The sequence below is a fragment of the Cygnus atratus genome, chromosome 6 (genome assembly GCF_013377495.2).
Source record: "Cygnus atratus isolate AKBS03 ecotype Queensland, Australia chromosome 6, CAtr_DNAZoo_HiC_assembly, whole genome shotgun sequence".
Classification (NCBI taxonomy): Eukaryota; Metazoa; Chordata; class Aves; order Anseriformes; family Anatidae; genus Cygnus; species Cygnus atratus.
The window spans coordinates 30,391,152-30,408,597 of record NC_066367.1 but is presented as its reverse complement, the minus strand read 5'-3'; the positions used below and the strand labels follow the sequence as shown (position 1 = coordinate 30,408,597).

General features: G+C 48.8%; 1 protein-coding gene across 1 annotated transcript in view; it reads left to right on the top strand.

Annotated features, from left to right (window-relative positions):
* The first annotated feature begins 229 nt into the window (after nucleotides 1-229).
* Nucleotides 230-17,446, top strand: part of CFAP65 (cilia and flagella associated protein 65) — a 30,649-nt gene continuing 13,432 nt past the window's right edge. The window contains 19 exon segments of the mRNA XM_050711670.1: nucleotides 230-304; nucleotides 646-800; nucleotides 1,508-1,610; nucleotides 2,961-3,127; nucleotides 4,432-4,631; nucleotides 5,326-5,471; nucleotides 6,615-6,837; nucleotides 7,177-7,442; nucleotides 7,962-8,162; nucleotides 8,599-8,961; nucleotides 9,961-10,098; nucleotides 11,034-11,279; nucleotides 11,696-11,920; nucleotides 12,615-12,767; nucleotides 13,334-13,499; nucleotides 14,663-14,791; nucleotides 15,736-15,961; nucleotides 16,786-16,914; nucleotides 17,154-17,330. Coding sequence (XP_050567627.1) covers nucleotides 230-304; nucleotides 646-800; nucleotides 1,508-1,610; nucleotides 2,961-3,127; nucleotides 4,432-4,631; nucleotides 5,326-5,471; nucleotides 6,615-6,837; nucleotides 7,177-7,442; nucleotides 7,962-8,162; nucleotides 8,599-8,961; nucleotides 9,961-10,098; nucleotides 11,034-11,279; nucleotides 11,696-11,920; nucleotides 12,615-12,767; nucleotides 13,334-13,499; nucleotides 14,663-14,791; nucleotides 15,736-15,961; nucleotides 16,786-16,914; nucleotides 17,154-17,330 — 3,488 coding nt within the window.

Genomic DNA, 17,446 nt, shown 5'->3' with positions numbered 1-17,446 from the left:
ACGGGGTGGGGGGGCTGTGGTCAGTGCCGGGGGGGCTGCTGAGTGCACGGCGGTGCCAGCCCTGCTGTGCCAGCTCCACTAGCACAAAATGGGGGCATTGCTGGGGGTGCTGCAGCACAGCCTGTGCCCTTCAGGGAGCTGAGGCACCCGGAGAGCTCTCAGGTCTTGGCAGCAAAAGCTGCTTGGGTGCTGGAGCAGCACGTGCAGAGTTTTTCCCCTCGTCTTTCAGATGCTTGCTCAAGTGCATGGGGAGCCCCCAAACTCGGGCTCATTTCAGAAGCTGCACTGTGGCTGTGTCAGGAAGGTGAGTGGTGGAGCAAAGGGTGCCGTGGTCATGGGTGGATTTACTGGCAGAGAAGGAAAGAGGAGAAAAACAACAACAAAAAAATAGCTTTTGCTTCCCTAGTTCATGACATCCTTTAGTACCCGTTGTTTGGGCTGCGGCCAGGAGGTGTCCCCTCTGGACTCACGGAGCAGACCTGGAGTCCCCGACAGGGCTTTGGGTGACTCCTGGAGCTTTTCCACGGGGTGGCTCTTCCCACCCTTTGCCAGAGTCAGAGCCTTCTAGTGCAGGGAAACAGCTGTTTGCGTGATTTCTCCTCCCTCCTTCACAAACTGCTCATGTGCCTGTTGCAACTCCCTAAGCTGTCTGCAAGAAAGGGAAAGAAGAAGAAAGGCGTATTCTGGGGCATTGAAGTGGCAAAAACACTCAGGTGGCGTGGCTGGGAGCTTGGAAAAGAGACGATCAAACATCTGATCTTGAAAAATGTTCACGAGAAAACCCAGAAGCTGAGCTACAGGTGCGTGGCAAGTTTCCTTCTCCTTTTCCTCCTCACGCTCTCGCTGCATCTTCATCCCTCCTGCTCTATCAATCACTTTAGCACCTTTTCTCAGATCCGTTTGCCCCTCTTCCCTTGGGCTATGTGCTGCAAACAGCGCAGGCACGCTGGCGTGGCCGGACAGAAACATGCTAATTCAGATGCACAGCCCTTGTTCCTGGCAGGAGTATTTTAAATGAAATGCCTTTTTAAAGTTCTGTTTTGCTGATACTTCTGTCTGTGAGGCATTTCCAGTCTAGTGAGATTTTAATTGTGGATGTGTGCCAGCCTGTCACTAGTGTGTCCTGAAACCACTGCTCCCGGGAGTCCCACTGGATGTTGGGACTCCAGCACTCCCTGTTGTGGGATTACAGAGCACTGCCTGCTCTGAGCCTCAAATGTTTCTGCCCTTAGCAAGTGTTTGGCTCACGCTACATGGCCTGGGAATGTAAAATCTTGTTCTAGGAAGGGGTAGGTATTTAGAGGTGGGAATGAGTTTTCAGGACACTTGGGTTCTGTTCCTATGTCTGCTGATTTGCTAAGTGACCTTGGGGTCGGGTTTGTAAGTTCCTTCTGATAGTGGGGGGTGGCATTGCTGGAGCCTTTTGATACTTTATTCTCTTTTCTGCTGAATTAATGTCGTCTGTACGGCATCAGACAAAATCTCTTGTTTTGATTTCATTATCTAGGTGTCCTTCCACACGGTTCTTCATCACTGTTTTCCCGCAGCCAATTGCTCTGAGCCCTGGTATGTCCTTAACTCTGCCCATCATTTTCCGGCCCACTGAGAAGGTAAAGTGGCAAAACATCAAAACTGCTCTCAATGCTCAGGTTGGCTTCCGTGGGGGCAAGGGGCCTCTGCTTCTCTTATCCTTTGGCTTGTTTTCACTTGAAGGAACCTGTCCTTAGGGGAGGTTCTAGTGTAGAAACACAGAAAGCATTCCCAGGTCTTCGCATGCTGCCTCCCACCATGTCAGTAAGATAACCAACCCTATTTGAACTGCCTGCCCCTGGTTTGCTCCCAGGGAGTCTCAGCTGGCTGGCTTTAGTGCAGTACCTAGGCTGAGGGATTCACCCTCTGCTATGTCACAGGAGACCCCTGTCTTGTAAATTGAAAGGCTGATGATTTTCTATAAGGGATTTTCTATAAGGGATAGATGATTTTCTATAAGGGATACTTCAAGGACCTCCCTTTTTGTGGGTGGTACTTTCTTTAAGCTTAATTTTTGGCAGCAATGGTTCTTATTACTGGCCCCTTTTCTTGGTCTTCAGCTTGTGACGGGTGTCTGTGTTGCTCTGAATGTCAGCCTCTGGCTCGTGTCCACAGCTACATGCCTGTGAAGTGTATCTCCGTCCCAGCCAGAGTGTGATCACTGGGTGGGGCCCTGTACCTTGGTCTCGTAGTATCTTGATTTTTTCTGTTGACTGTGGAGTGTTTTCCTTGTAAAATAAGCTGCTGGCCTCGTTCCATTTCCAGCAGGTAGTTTGTACCACATCAGTCACTAGAGCAGGAGACTTGCTTTCTCAGAGGGATCACCGCATGTGCTGCAGTGCCCGAGGTCTCTCCTTACCTGTGAAAGTGGTGCCCAGGAGGAGTGAGGATGGGGGGAGCATGGAAGACACATATCTGACAATTTCTTCTGTCTTAGCTGGCCAGCAGGTGCCCTGGGGCTAGTTGTACACGGTGCTGTCAACACTGCATCTTTAAGTTGTGTGTTATCTGCTTAGGTCTCTAGCTGACAAGGCACTTAATCGAGGACTGATATTTCTGTGCTGGTGGAGATCAAGGAGAGGCTGTACATGCTTCAGTTAACCTGAACTGGGAGCTTGAAAACACTGAAACTATCAATCTGCATCAAAACCACTCAGGTGAAACAAATGTGGCCTTAAACTGCACTCTCAGAGGGTGTTCATGTGCTGCCTGACACAGTGAGGAGCATGCCTGAATGCCTTCCTTTCGGAGTGCTTCATAGGCTCTCTCTCCAGCACAGAAGCTTTCCCTGGTGCCCCTCTCACAGATGTTTTTGTTCCCAACAGCCTCCCAGAGGTGAGGGTCGGGTGATGGGTGTTCGCTGGAGGAGCTGCAGTACCTGCAAGAGGGACCCCCATCTAACTGCTGTCTCCCTTTGCTCTTCTGTGCAGAGGGACTACGAAGACAGCATCTGCTTTAGGAAGGCCGAGGGCGAGTTCTCTGTCACCCTGCGTGCTACGCTTCCGCGCCCGTGTCTGTCCTTCCCAGCGACTGTCCAGCTGCCTGTCTGTGCCGTCCACAGTGTCACGGAGACAACGTTCACTGTGCGCAATATTGGGTGAGCGACGTGTGGCTGAGCAGGCCCTCTTTCTGTTTTGTCAGATATTTGGCTACCTTCTCGGGCTTTCAGCTCATTTCAGTTGTTATTAGATCTTCTGGCTGTCTTAGCAGTCAGCAGACCCCTGCCTCCTCTGAGATCAGAGCAGAAAAGGCAGCAGAGATGGTAGTACAGATCAGATCTCACTGTGGGCACATCTTGGCATTCCACATCTGTCTGATTCCAGCACGCTCTGAGAACCATTCATGCGCAGGAAATAGTCAGTGACCAGCAAGTGTCCCACAGAGAACATCCCGTGTCCACAGGAAAGGCCTGGGCTTCTGCTTAATCAAAGGCAGCATGCCCACAAGAGCAGGGAGAGATGAAGTACCAGCTGGAAACATTTTAGTCTCTCTGTGACTTGGCCTCTAAGCAGTGGCAGGATTCTGTGGTTTGGAGTCATCCTTTAGGAGCAAAGATGCTCCCAGTTAGCAAGGACTGTCTTGTTTTAATTGAAGCAGTTTTATAAACAGAAAAGCAGAGGAGAAGTTTGCGGGTAAGAAGGAGGTGTACTTCAAACCGTTTACAGTGATTGACAGTGAGAGCGAAATACCTTTTACTAGCAGAAAAATAGCCTGCACTGCCCAAAATGTTCAGTTGATGTGGTTATGAGGGTGGAAAGTCAGCGGGCACATGTACCTTCAGCAGAGCAAGGAATCAGCCAGAAACCATTTCAAATGAGTCATTTTCTCCTTTGAGAAATCACTTGCACTGAGGGACCTGGGGTGGTAGAGGATATGGATGGTGAGCAGCACACTGCTTAGAATCAATATAATATAAAAGCCGATGTTATGTCATGTTCTTTGCACAAATCAAGCAAGCAGAGCGAGCTTGCTCCAGAGGAGAACTGAATGAGGTGTTAGGAAAAGAGTTCAGTCCTCTCGTCTCACCTGGGCATATAACAGAGGAACAAATGTTCATTTGGAATTAAGTAGCAGCAAACGTAGATACAGGAAAAGCATATGCTTCATTCCGGAGCTGATTTGTGCGCTGTCACATGATGAGGCTGAGAGATTTTTTGGCCATTAATTAAGTTCTAGGATGTAACAGCAAAGATTAATTAAAGCGTAAACACAGCATTTACAGGCATTAGAGACAAATTCCTTCCCAGCATCGCATATTTGGCTGGATGCATGAGGGGTTCTGACGTTCAACACTGGTTGCTTAACATCCTAAGTGAGCAACCCACTGGGAAAGGCCCATCCTCTGCACGATTGCACAGGCAGCAAAGGTTTCATTCATCTTCAAATGTCTCTCTTTGCTAGTGATCTCATCACTGTGTTTGCCTGGGAGACACCAAGCCCTTTCTACATGATTCCTGACCACGGCATGCTGTCTGCAGGTGATGAGTGCACGATCAAGGTGGTCTTCCAGCCCAAGGTGGCTGTGGTGTGTGACATGGCAGCAACCTGCTGGTTTGGAGGTGAAGAGAAACTAAAGAGGACTCTCCAGCTAAAAGCCCGGGGTGAGTCATTTGTGCAAGTAGTACTCAAAGTAATGTGTATTAGCCCTGACCGCGAAACAGCATTCCACAGGGATGCAGGAGGCTACTGCGTTCGCAGGCTTGAGCCGTAGATGGCTCACCCACTGATGAGCAAATGAAGCCTGCGGTTTGAAAGTGGCCTGTGAAATTCTCTAATATACTGTTGTCAGTTTGGAAAGTGTGATCTGAAGAGACGACGGAGTCTAACGTGCCCCGTGGCATGCTTTGGCCAAACTGACGTTTCTGCTCCCTGCTTAAACCAGCAGATGGGAAGAAATGAGATGAGTTCACTGGTGGAACAGAAAAACCTCCGGGAACTCCTTGTCTTCCTGCACTCAGTTTCTCATGGCTGTCTTTGCCAGCCAGAGAGACAGGGGGATATTCTAAAGCTTTCAGGATGCGAGCAGGCTATAATCTGGAATAACCACAATGGTTTCATTAACAAGCCTGTGCCTGAAGTGCCTTATATGGCCACTGACAAAGAAAAGATGTGACTGTTTAGTAAATTGAGGTCGGAAGGGAGCTCATTCGGTTTAAAGCAGGGCCAGCTTTGAAGGCAGATCCAACCTCAGAGTTATCTGAGGTTAATTAGAGGCTTGTCTAATTGAGAGTTGAATATCCAAGGGTGGAGATTCCACCACGCTTTCTTAACGCAGTATATTATCTTCTTTAACAGCCAAATACCCCTACCTGCGGGTGAATGTGCCAGGGGAACAGTATGAAGGTGTAAAGCCTGGGAAGTTTCGGGACGTGCTGTGCTTTGGATCCGTGCCAGTGAGCACTACAGTGGAGAAGTGTGTAGAAATCTTCAACTTGTCTGTGGTATGTGGAGAGGGAGACTACTTCTTGTAAGAGGTTGACATGCTGGCATGTTTCCCTGGGGGATGTGGTTCTGAGAATATCCCTTAATGTTGTGAAAATAGCCCAAGTGGGAGTTTGAACAAAGCAGAAATGATGAACCTTCCACCGCCAACAGGGCCATTCACCCTTGCCCTCTGCCTTCCAGCTACGACACTAGTAACTCATTCATTTGCAGCACGGTATGGAAGCTCCTGCCTGCTTCTCACTGCACTTGGTGCAGATCAGGCAGCCGCTGCGGTCCTTCCTGCAGCTCTCCTGCTCACACTGGGCATGCCCATCAGTCCTGCGTGGCAGCTGTGGCTGCTTCAAATTGGTCTGCATGTGTCCCAGGCAGCTGATAGACCTTCTGGTGTCCTCAGCAGGCTGCAGCCTGGCAAATTGCTCTGAGTCAAATGGGCTGCATTTGAGAACCTTGTTTATGTGCCAGCTCAGCCTATTCCAGAGCTCTTAAAAGCTGGGTGCACTCCGACTGCTGATATGGGTGACAGCAGTTCTGGGTCTTCAAAAGACTCTGAAACTTAGGAGTGGCAAAAGCTTACTCATTTGTAATACTGTCATTCATTCTGCAGCAGTGCCCAGCGTACCCAGCTAAGAATCAGGACCTTCTTTCAGGGGCAAGAGGAAGGAGTTAGAGCATCATTCATTTTTTTTTAAATTATTTTTTTATATATTTTTTTTGTGAAAAGAAAATCCCCAGGTGAAGAGGGAGCGTGGATGGAGTGAAATAAGTTATTTGCTTGCCTGTTCTCCTGGCCGCTGCGGCCACTTTGGCCACACTGGCCCTTGAGGACACCTTGAGTCAGCTTCACCCTCCCTCCTAGCAGGAGGGACACTCTGTCCCCAGAGTTCCCCAGGACATTTTGCTGCAGCCCGCTGATTTCTGAGCATATGGTGGGAGCCTGCTGCCCACAGTGCCCCAGCAGGACTGGGTTGCATGTGTCTGCACAGTGTTTCTGTGCTGTGCCACAATAGATTTGTTGTTCTTGGTGGTGTTGGTCTGTGCAAAAAACTGCAATTCTTTACTGATTAGTGTTCTGCATACAGAACGACACCGTCCTGGCTCTTGTGGGTTCCTGTGTTAACCTATTTCATTTCTGCTTGCAGGTTGATGCACCGTGTAGGATAGAAAGAGCAAAAGACCCTCTGCTCCAAGATCATGTCTTCTCCTGCGATGTGTCCCACAGTGTTGTGCCTGCCAAAGGGAAGCTGGTCTTGTGCATACGATTTCAGCCACGGACAGTAGGAGAGCACAGCACCGATTATTTCACCGTCATATCGGCTGGATGCCTCCAGCAGACCGTTCTGAAGGTGGTTGGCTCATGTAAAGGTATCACAGTGAAATCATTTCATGTTCCTCTCCGCCTTCCTCTCAGCCCTGAAGGGAAAGGGTTAATGCCTGGAGAAGGACTGTCACAGCCCTCAGTCATAGACTTACCTTCTGCTGCCATCCAGGCTGTCCCTGGTGTGCTCTTTGAAGTTTATATTTGCTTGAGACAGATGGAAAGTTGTTGGAAGTGGATATCCAGCGGTGTGCTAGGACTGGTGGGTTTGCTAATGAGATCATTCTAGTTTGGGGAGATCAGTTAGGTGGAGCAGTGGTTTGTGACATCCTGATAGAAAGGAGATATGACAGGTCCAAGATCTGTCTTGCACGTTTTTGTTCTAGGTCCTTTGGTGTCCTTGCACCAATTCTCTGTGAACTTTGACTGGATCAATCTTGGGGAAAGTTCGATGCAGATATTGAAAATCAGCAACATCTCAGATGTCCCTGCATACTACCAGTTTGATACTGATGGCAGGGGGAGTGTCTTCTCTTTGGATCACCCCTGCGGAGTCCTGGAGGGCACAACAACGCGAGCACTGAAGGTGACCTTCCGACCTGCTCACCCCATCAGCTATCACCGCCGAGTGGTGTGCCTTGTCCACCATCAGGTACGAGAGGCAAAGGGTGGTATCGGAGCTCTGACAGCTCAGAGGGCTTTTCCAGTGTAACCCACCAGGGCGGGCCTCTCTCAGTTAGCAGCCCCTGGAAATCTATTCCCACTGCATTTACAGTGATGCCCGTCCTGGGCTCTTGCTCGGCAGACTCTCCATGGTGCAGGTTCCTCTCATCAGTAGGGGGCTGATGTGGACAGGCACAGTAGTACCTGCAGGAGCAGGGTGGTGGCAGGGGGAGTGAGGTGAGGCACGTCCTCAGAGTCTCGTGTCCACTTAAGCGTCCGAGTAAAATTTTGCTGCACAGCTGTGCACGGAGTGCCTTCAGCATTCCTTCCAATTCCCTCAAAGTTCTTTGGCCACATCAAGACAGAAAGTAACTGGCAGTCTAACGTAGCAGACTCTAAGGCTTTCCCAAGCATGCTTTTGGGAGTGAGGTGCTAGGCTAGTGTAACGTTCAAAGCAATCACAGAACGGCAGCTTATTTCTTACAAACCTTTCTGGTGTTTTTTCCAGGGACCCTTGTATGTGGACTTCTTTGGTACCTGCCATTCAGACACAGCTAAGCCAGCCATCCTACAGGCAAGACATCTCTCCTGGTTTCGAACCAATATGGTGAGGGGGCTGACCTTCTATCCCCCCGATATCCTGAGTGCGATGCTGAAGGATGGGATGTTGCAGATGGATGAAAAAAGAGCCCTCATGCTGCCTCCTGAGGTAAGAGTTGCCCTCCCTGAAATCTAAGATGCCCCAGTGCTGTTCTCTGCAGAGGCTGGGCTTCTGTTGCACAGGCTAGACGGATCTAGAAGGACTTGCAGGTGCCACCCTGACCTCCTTAGCATCTCTGCTGGTAATGTTCCCAGCACACACTAACAATATCTGCGTTGGTTGGGTCTTACCGAGGCTCTGCTGCTAAGCTGCTGTCTGGCTTTAACTCAGTCACGGGGGCTTCTTTTCCCACGTGCAGCTTCAGAGTGAGGATTGGCTGCAAATGGAAGCATCCTTACAGCCTAGACTTCATGCTGTCCTGGGAACTGTTACTGCAGAGCATTTTGCATGTTTTTTTGCTCACGAAGGCAGTCAGGACTCTAGTGCCTTCTGTCTCCCACAGGCACATTTTCCCTGCTCACGCTGAGACCTTTCCATCCTGCAGATCCCTCTGGACAAGCCCCCCAAGGAATACGTTGAAGCCAGCTCCATGACTGAGTATTTCTATGATGGCATAAGCAGCGACCTGGCCTTGTTTCCCCCCCATGTTAGTGTCAGCCCCAGGGAGTATGATTTTGGTTGCTGTGTGCCGCTCCACAAGGTAGAACCGCTTCCTCTCTGTGTGACCAACCACACCAAAGGAAAGATCACTGTTGCCTGGACTCCAAGCCATGACAGTGCCTTCCAGGTGACACCCGAAATCTGTGACATCCCGCCTTTGAAGTCTTCAGCCTTCCGTGTCCTCTTCCAGCCCACTCAGCTCAACAGCCTTTATGCGGCAGAGCTGGAAGGCTTTGCCTTCTACAAGGTTAGTAGAAATTACTAGGGCCAGATTCAGGTGAGGGATTAGCAAGAGACTTTGCAGGCCTTTTGGGGAGTTAAAATTCAAATGGAGCCTTTCATGTTGAATTTAGCAAACCTGCATCCTTTCTAAGATCCTCTGGCCACTGCCGCGATACACTGGTCGGTTACCATTTCTCCTTCATCTGTGTCCTGGCAGAGATAAATCAGCAAAACAAGCCATAGCTCATGCGTATAGACAGCTGTGATTACTCTTACTGTGTAGTGAATGTGAAGTAATGCACACTTTGCTGAAGGAGAAATTGCTATGAATAACTGAACTGATATTGTGGACGGCAGTCTGCAGAAGGATGGGTGTTGTGGCCTGGGTGATGGGCAGTAACTTGTTTGTGTCTGGGCCTCCACAAGAAAAGCACTGCACGTGATGGCACTGTGCATCATTGCGGCCTCTATTCCCGTATGATGTGGGATTCACACCTCATGAAGTTGCAGTCACAGGAGTGCTAGCATCCTAAAATGAGGATGCTCCGTGGTAGGATGCTTCCTGGTAGGAGGGAGATCTTCGTTAGGCTGCTGACTGAAGGGGTGTCTGGGAATAATCTTCAAGTCAGGAGTATTATGGGCTCAGGTAAAGGAAAAATGCTTGTTTTCAGTGACTTGATGTAAAGTGCTAACTCTGGGATCTGCATATGTCTCAAGCTGCACAAGAGGATCTGTTGACACTCCTTCCCTAAGGCAACCGTTGTGGTATCACAGAACAGCTTGGAGAGACCCTTCTGCTCAAAAGTCACTCAGTGGTCTCTCTGGTCTGAAATGTAGCTGTTTGGAAGAACAGCACTCATGTTCCTCATCCTGCACCAGCCAGTCCTTCCCTGAAGAAGTCAGTTCCTCAGGCCCAGGGGTGTCAGTGAAACAAACTGCTGCCTGTGATGGTACTTGCTCTTGTAGGCACCTTGCCACACTTCCTTCCCACGTGCACTCAGCTCTGTCTCTTGTGTGCCTGCAGGTTCTGAGGCAATACAGCAACATCGAGGAGGATGCCACCATTTGCCCACCCTGGTGCCTGACTGTCAGGCTGAGGGCGCACACGTTTGAAGCAGAACGGGAACACTTCATCCCACAGTACATCCTTGACGTCCCCAAGGTGCATGACGGGTTGATGTACTTAAAGAAGTTTGGATTTTGCAGAGATGCTCAGTGTTTACCTCTGAACTTTCCACCTTGTGCCCCACTGCACCAACCTAAGATGTGACTTAGGTGATTTATGATGGTGTGGAGGCTCCTGATTTGGGACAGAAGTAGGATGCCCCTTCTCCTGTGTTATCTTCCTAGCCTCCAGTGTGACAGCTTGCACTGAGCATCTCATCAGCTCTGAGAGGAGAGCTGTTGGGTTCTCCTTCCTTCCTATTGGAAGTGGATGTAGGCACTGACAAGGGTGCTTAGTCCCCTCTTAGGTGCCTCAGACACTCTACACACACTTACACAAGTGAAGAGCATCTCACAGAATCCATGCTTCTGGAAGAGAAGTGGCTTGCAAGGTGGAGTGGAAGTTTTCCAGTCTCTTGTTGATGTATTTGTAGCACAATAAAATATTGATTCTGTGAGGTAAAGTGAGATCTGATCCTGGGAAGTAAGAAGAGTTTTAAAAACCTCTCAGAAAATCTCCTCACCTAGTTCAGGGCACACAGCCTGCACCTGATATGCATGAACTGGAGCAAATTCCAGCCTGTTGGATTTCTTAATCCAAGAGATTACTATACATGCAGAGACTGCAGGTCCCAGCAAGGAGCTTACTTATTGGCACAGAAAGCCTTGCATAATGGAAAGTATATTCATTAGTCACATGCATGTATGAAAGGTGAGAATTGCTGAGGGAAGGGAAAAGACCATACATTGTGTACCCTTGGGTGATTTGCTTCCTTTCCTTGAAGAGAAGCAGTTACAGAATTCTCCACAGGCTCAGGATGGTGCTTATTGAAACCTGGAATTCAATGGGGAAAAAAAAAAAAAAAAAGCTTTTTCTTTAAGCTGGCTTTCTAAGCCTAACGCAAACAACCCTTTTTGCTTTTTTTCTTCTAGACTTTTCCTCCTGTGGCTTCTGACACTGACACCTACTGCAGTATTCTGCTCTCGAACACAGGCACCTCACTGATAACCTTCAGTGTGAACCAAACTGTTTGTCCCTCTGTTTTGGTCAAGCCCCACTCAGGACACATCATTCCAGGAGGCCACCAGATTTTCTTTCTCTCCACTCACCCAGTTAACACAATCTCACAGCAGCATGTCCTGCCCCTGCAGCTGAACTCCTGTCCTGGATACACCAAGGTAGGGAGAGGGAAGTAGAAGCTGGTAAGAAAGGTTTCTTCCCTTGTACTCTTTTTTTTTTATCAGTGACCTGCACCGTGACACCTGTTATATCTCCTAATGGTTAGTTTGGATTTTTCTCTTTGGAAATAGGAATGAAAGAACACTTTCAGCATTTAAGGTGGGAATCCACATTGCATATAGAAGGTGCTTGCAATGCCAGACATCCTGTACCCCTTGTTCCTTGGGTCTCTGTCTCCTGTAATGCACTATACTGTGCTCAGGGACCTCCTTGGCAGCCCACTTCAGAGTCCTTCCTGTCCTCCTTCAGCCCCAGTTTGTTCTTGCTTTCTTCTTGGAAGGAGCAACATCTTTGCGAGGTCCATCCAGAGGTCAGCTGAGACTTCTGGTCTGTTACTTTTCTCTGAATTCCACAGGAGATTGCCATCAGGAGCTGTGCGGAGTCCCTTCTCTTGCTCTTAGAAGGTGATGGGAATCTATACTTCAAGCCCATCTATAAAGGGACCTCCTCAACCCGAATGTACACCATAAAGAACTGCACAAGGCTGCCCATGGCCTTCACATGGAAGATCCAGCAGTCTGACAGCAAGGTCCTGTCTGTCAGGCCAGCCACAGGCTTCCTCCAGCCCTATGAAGCCATGGTAAGTTCAGGTTCTACCAAAACTGTATTTTGCTCTCTGCAATGTGGCTGTGGAGTGTTTAGAGCAGAAATATGAGGGCTGCTGATCATTTGGTCATTAATGCCAAACTGGGAGAATATCCCCTTGTCAGTGTCTTAGCTTGGGTTGCTAGCCAAAATCTGCAGTTCTGCGGTTTCCCATGATCTGGATTTGCCCAAACGTGATGACATCCTCCTTGACTACAAGACCAAATGAGTTTTAAACAGGGACTAGATAATGATAATGAGTTTTAAAGAGGGACTCTGGATGGGTCTGGGTAACCACACAGCAACAACTGTGTTTTGCACCTGGATGTATTAATAGATGGAGGACGAATGAGAGCACAGGAGAGTTCGTTATGTTCTTCTGCTGTTCTTCTACCTGTAAACTCAGGTTCTAAATCTTTACTGCATTCTCTGAGTACATTTTAAGAGTAATGAGGATGAGCAGATCTCCACGGGCTGACTTTGAAGATCTGAATGTGCATTCATATGAGCCATCAATATGAGCCTCTGACACAGACAGAGGTGATGGAGGACTGAAGTGAATGTCTCCAGTGTTCTCAGTAGATCACTGCAGTGGAGGAAAGGGCTCTGCATTGAATGCAGCCATTGTTGTGTGATTGGCTCTGGTCTGGAGCTCCTGTGAGCTCTCTCCTTCCCTCTTGTAATTCCAGGCTCAGGAATGGACTTTTACTCCTGACAAGGTGACCAAGTATCTCCTGCGAGCTGTGGTGTTCGTGAGCTGGAAAAGCCCAGCCCCTGCATCTCCCAAAAGCGTCCATTATACCTTACGGATTGTTGGGGAGGGAGCACTGGGCACCATCAGGGTAAGGAACTGGGACCCACTGGGTAGCAGGAGGGGGACTGGGTTGGGATAGTCCACAGATCTGTGCAGCTGCCTTAGTTTTCAGGCAGGTTTCCTAAGGAACCAGAGCTAAATAAAATAATACTTTGTAAGTCAATTCCCAGTGTCAGTGACGTTGGAGAGTTGGATAGAAAGGTCTCAGAGATATTTAGTCACTATAAATTGCATGCAAGTGGATTGCCAGCTAAAAGAGAGGAGGGCTTTTGGTGCAGTCATGGAGGGGCTGGCAGACAGAGACACACTGGCAGCCTTTGTGCCAAGTGCAGCTGGCCAGCTAGTGTCCTCACAGCCCCTAACATGTTGCATCCTACCCAGCTAGCAGCCCAAATAACACTAGGAGAAAGCCTTTGGAGTCCCTTGCAGCCCTGTTCCAGCATCTCCTAGGACATGCGAGGCCCTACACAAAGTAGGGAGCTCTTTACACTGCATGTTGTGTGCCAAGGGATCAGCACGGTGGTGAGTTGAGCAGTGACTACGATTGCTCACTATGTGTAACAGTGACCTTTGCATGGTGGGCTTGTGTTCCAGGCACAAAAGGAGCACCTGGACCTTGGAAATGTTCTGGTTGGTGACCTGCAGAGCTGCAGCATTGTACTGCTGAATGATGGGATCTGTTCTCTGAAGTTCATCCTCAGCGTGGAACAACTGATCACCAGGCCTTGTGACCCTGAGGAAGTCTGCAGCGATCCACTGGGTACTGTGGGAGAATTAGCTTGGAATGGGGCCTTGGTCTTCCCTTCTTTTCTGCAAAATCACACTAGCATGAACGCAGAGGTTGGGCTGCTTGCTGGCTAACATGCAACTATTGTCATAAGCACCTTAAGGAAACCATATTTTAAGAGGTAAAAGTATGCTTGAGAGGACATGAGGCAATCTGTGTCTGGGTACAACAAAGCTGCTTATTTTGTACTGTGCAAGTGCAAACTTAGCAACTTTTGCAACTTAGCAAAACCTTCCTCAGGAAACATACATACCTTCCCATTCCCATCACTGACTTGATCAAAAATATCTGTGTTGGCTTCTTGCTCAAAGTTAATTTTGTCTCTGTGTGTGTGTGTGTGCATAATTCCGAGTAAAATCAAAGCAGCAGTGTTTGTTCTACATGTACTAAGGACTGAAGAAAATGTTTTTCGTGGGCTATTAGACTGTTGCATTTTAAAGATCCAATTTGAAGTACATATATTTGGCTAAAATAAGTGGGAAGAAATGCTGGGAGACTCATTGGAGGGAATTCCCACTGCATGGGCACCTCTTACAACCCAGTGGGAAGGAGGCTACCCAGACGCTGGGATGTGGAGACCAGGCACATCAGTCAGAAGTCAGAGGGAGCTATGCCACCTAGCGCAGCCCTGGTAAGATGGCAGGTGCTGGTGCTTGCACTGCGCAAAGGATGTGAAGGTGCTTCTGCACGGAGGTGCACAGGAGGGCAGAGGGCGGTTCTGGAAATAATGCAGGCAGGGTGTGCACTGTCACTCACCCTGAGTGTGGTTTACATCTTCTTATGTTTACTGAAGGAACAGGTCCCTCAGTGATTGAGAAGCATCTGCTGCTTTGTTTAGGGATTTGCTACAGGTGACTCTTCTATCTTGCTGGAAAAAGCAAACCTCAGAGCCTGGCGATTGAAGTTAGACCAACTGAGACCTTGAAATAAGTTGTGATTTCCCAGCAGAGAAGGGAGTTAAACAAAGCGGCTTCCCAGAAGAAATGGTGGAGTCCAACCTTCAGCTGCCTTTCCAGAGGGCCTCCTCTGGGAAGGTTCTCTGCACTTTGGCTGCTTGGGGAGCTGTGCTGAATGCATGTGTGGTGTAAGAGACACCAGCGGTACCAAGAGCTCACGCCACCTCTTTTCTCCCACAGCTTTAGAGCTGGAACCCTCCGGAGGGACGATCCCTGCGAGGTCAAAAGCTTTTGTGAGAGTATCGGTCAGGCCAGCCCGTCGGCTGCATTACACCTGGTCAATCAAATATAATATTTGCACCCCCACAGGTAAGAGATGGGCGTTTTGGGGAAGGGGGAGAAATTCACTCCCTCCCAGCCAAGCAGACTGTGCTTGGCAGCACAGGCTGTAGACAGGCTGTGCAGCACAGTTTCCAATGTGCTGCAACACATGCTGCAACACAAGCCCAACATGCAGAAATCCCTGTGCTGAGCAATTTGTCAGATCCTGCATGCTGTTTCCCTTTTGCTTCACCTTTTGAGATTAGATATGATTAGATTAGATTAGATTAGATATGATATGATTGAGCCACAAGGCACAGAAACAGGGAAAGCTATAACTTCCCTGCTGCTGTGCTCACAAGATTCTGTGCTCCTCTGCATAACCATGGCTTCCTATGATGTATCCTGAAATATATTCTGAGAGCTTCATGCAACCAGTCCTATGTAGCAGGGGTCCTTTTTACAGGTCTGGATTGGTCCATGTATGAGACAGAATGTACTAGAACTAGAAGGGCATGGAGAATGGTAGCAGGGATATTCAGAGGTGAGGAGCAGTATCTGTACAAGCAGGGAGTAGTTGGAGAAGGAGTTTTCACCTTGGAGAATAAAAAACGGCAATGCCACATGGATGGTATGGAGAAGACAACATAAAAATATATATATATATATTTTTGTCTGTTTGTTTTCTTCCCAGTGTGCAAACAAGGGGCGCTTGGTAAAGTGATTGGGCTGTAGGCTTAAACCAAAAAAGTATGGAGTTGCATAGAACTAAACTGTGAAAGTACCCTGTTGACAAGGACCATATTCATAGACTTTAGGTGATTTCTGAAAGCAGAATTTAAGTTATGGCTGGAAGTCGGTGGTTCAGAGGTTTTCAAAAGCTGCCAAAGAAAAGACTGTGTGCAAGTTCTGTGCTTTCTTTGGCCCGGGTAGCATGTCTACCCAGTCTGCTGTCGTGGACAGCTGCCCCTTAGTGGTGTTTCTCTCCCAAGCTCCGGATCTTGCAAGCACGAAAGAAGAGCCACAATCCCTCTGCCGCGTAGAAGCAACAGGTGTCTACCCAGCCTTCTGCATCGCAGATGTCTGTTCAGCAGGGAGTGCGAGCGGTGTCAGCACGCTGTACCTCTGGAGGCTTTTCTCCTTGGACAAATTGAATGAATACTTGGAACAAGACCCAACTCCCAGCGAGCTCACGTACAGAGTTCCTACAAGGCACAGGTGAGATGAGGAGCTCTCAGTTGCTAGCACAAGCCCTACGTAGATGCTGTGGCTGTGGGCCTGTTTGGCAGCTTACTGCTGCATAGCACTCTGTTATTTTATTCTAGCCCCTGCAGGCAGTTCCACTTCTCTGCTTGCCGTCCCTAGAGAGGAGCAGCACAGACAAAGAATAATTAAATTTCAAGGGATCTCTAGAAGTCTTTGCCCAACCTCTTGTTCAAAACAGGGATAACTACATCAGGTCACTCAGGGCCTTGTCCATTTCAATGCTGAATATCTCCAAGGGTGGAGAAACCACATCCAGAATCATTTAGGCTGGAAAAGACCTTCAAGATCATCAAATCCAAGATGGGCTTTCCTGGACGTTTTTTCCTAATGTCTAATTTGAATATCTTGTGTTGCAACTTCATGCCGTTGCCTTCCTTGAGCCTTTGCTTCATAAGGCTGAGCAAGTGCAGGTTTCTAGTTACTCCTTGTAAGTAATGTGCTGCAGTCCTCAACCATCTTGGTGGTCCTCCACCAGACCTGTTGCAGTATGTCAGTGTGTTCCTTGCAATTGGGAGCTAAAAAGAGGCCTCAGCTAAGCAGGACTCTCAGATCCTCCATGTATATCATTCACTCTCATTAGTCATATATAAAAGATGGGAGAAAATCCAAAGGCATTCCTTACACCCAGTATCCTTTCTCCAAAAATGGCCAACAACATAAAGTCAGGGAAGAATTATAAGGAAGACAAATGGTGTAGAACGACCCTTTCCCCTGTCCTGCCCTGCCAGCTCTTCTTCCTGTCTCAATTTAATCTTTTCTTTCTCTCCTGTAACCAGCACGTGCTTGATCCCTCCAGTGTACACTCCTTTCATGGTGGATTTCAACTTTGGGGCTGCCCCAGTAGACTCAGAGCCTACCCTGGTGGTGCTCCTGCTGGTGAACAAGGGTGTGGTGCCCGTGGAGTGGTAAGCAGTGCCTGCTGGAGCCCAGCCTCCTCTCCGGGGTCTCTCTGGGGATATGGAAATGCTCACAGGGGCCGTGAGATGTCTGAATATTAACGGGGTGGAATTTATTGGTGTAGCTTGTGTTGTGGGGCAGTGGGTGAATTCGTTGGTGGGTCTGGGTGGGGAAGCCTGGCTGGACTGAACACGCTGACCATGGCCCTGGGCAAGTTGTCTGTCCTTGTTGCTGACTGGATCCCTAGGGCCTTCCTCTTTCCTTCTGATCAGAAGATGGACATGGAACACTGGGCAGAGGATGCTGAGTTTAGCCCCCATGAGCTGCACCAGATGAGAATTCAGGATAACCACCTCTTCACTGTTTCTCCAAAGTCAGGGAAACTTCTTCCAGGACAGGAGGAATGTGTCCAGCTCTCACACAGGTGATGGCAACCATCTGTACTTCAGGGCCTCATCCCGCATGACAGGACAGCAGAATCCCCTCTTTTTCCATTCCAGATCCTTTCACTTCACGTGCCACTTGCCCATTTTTAAAGGC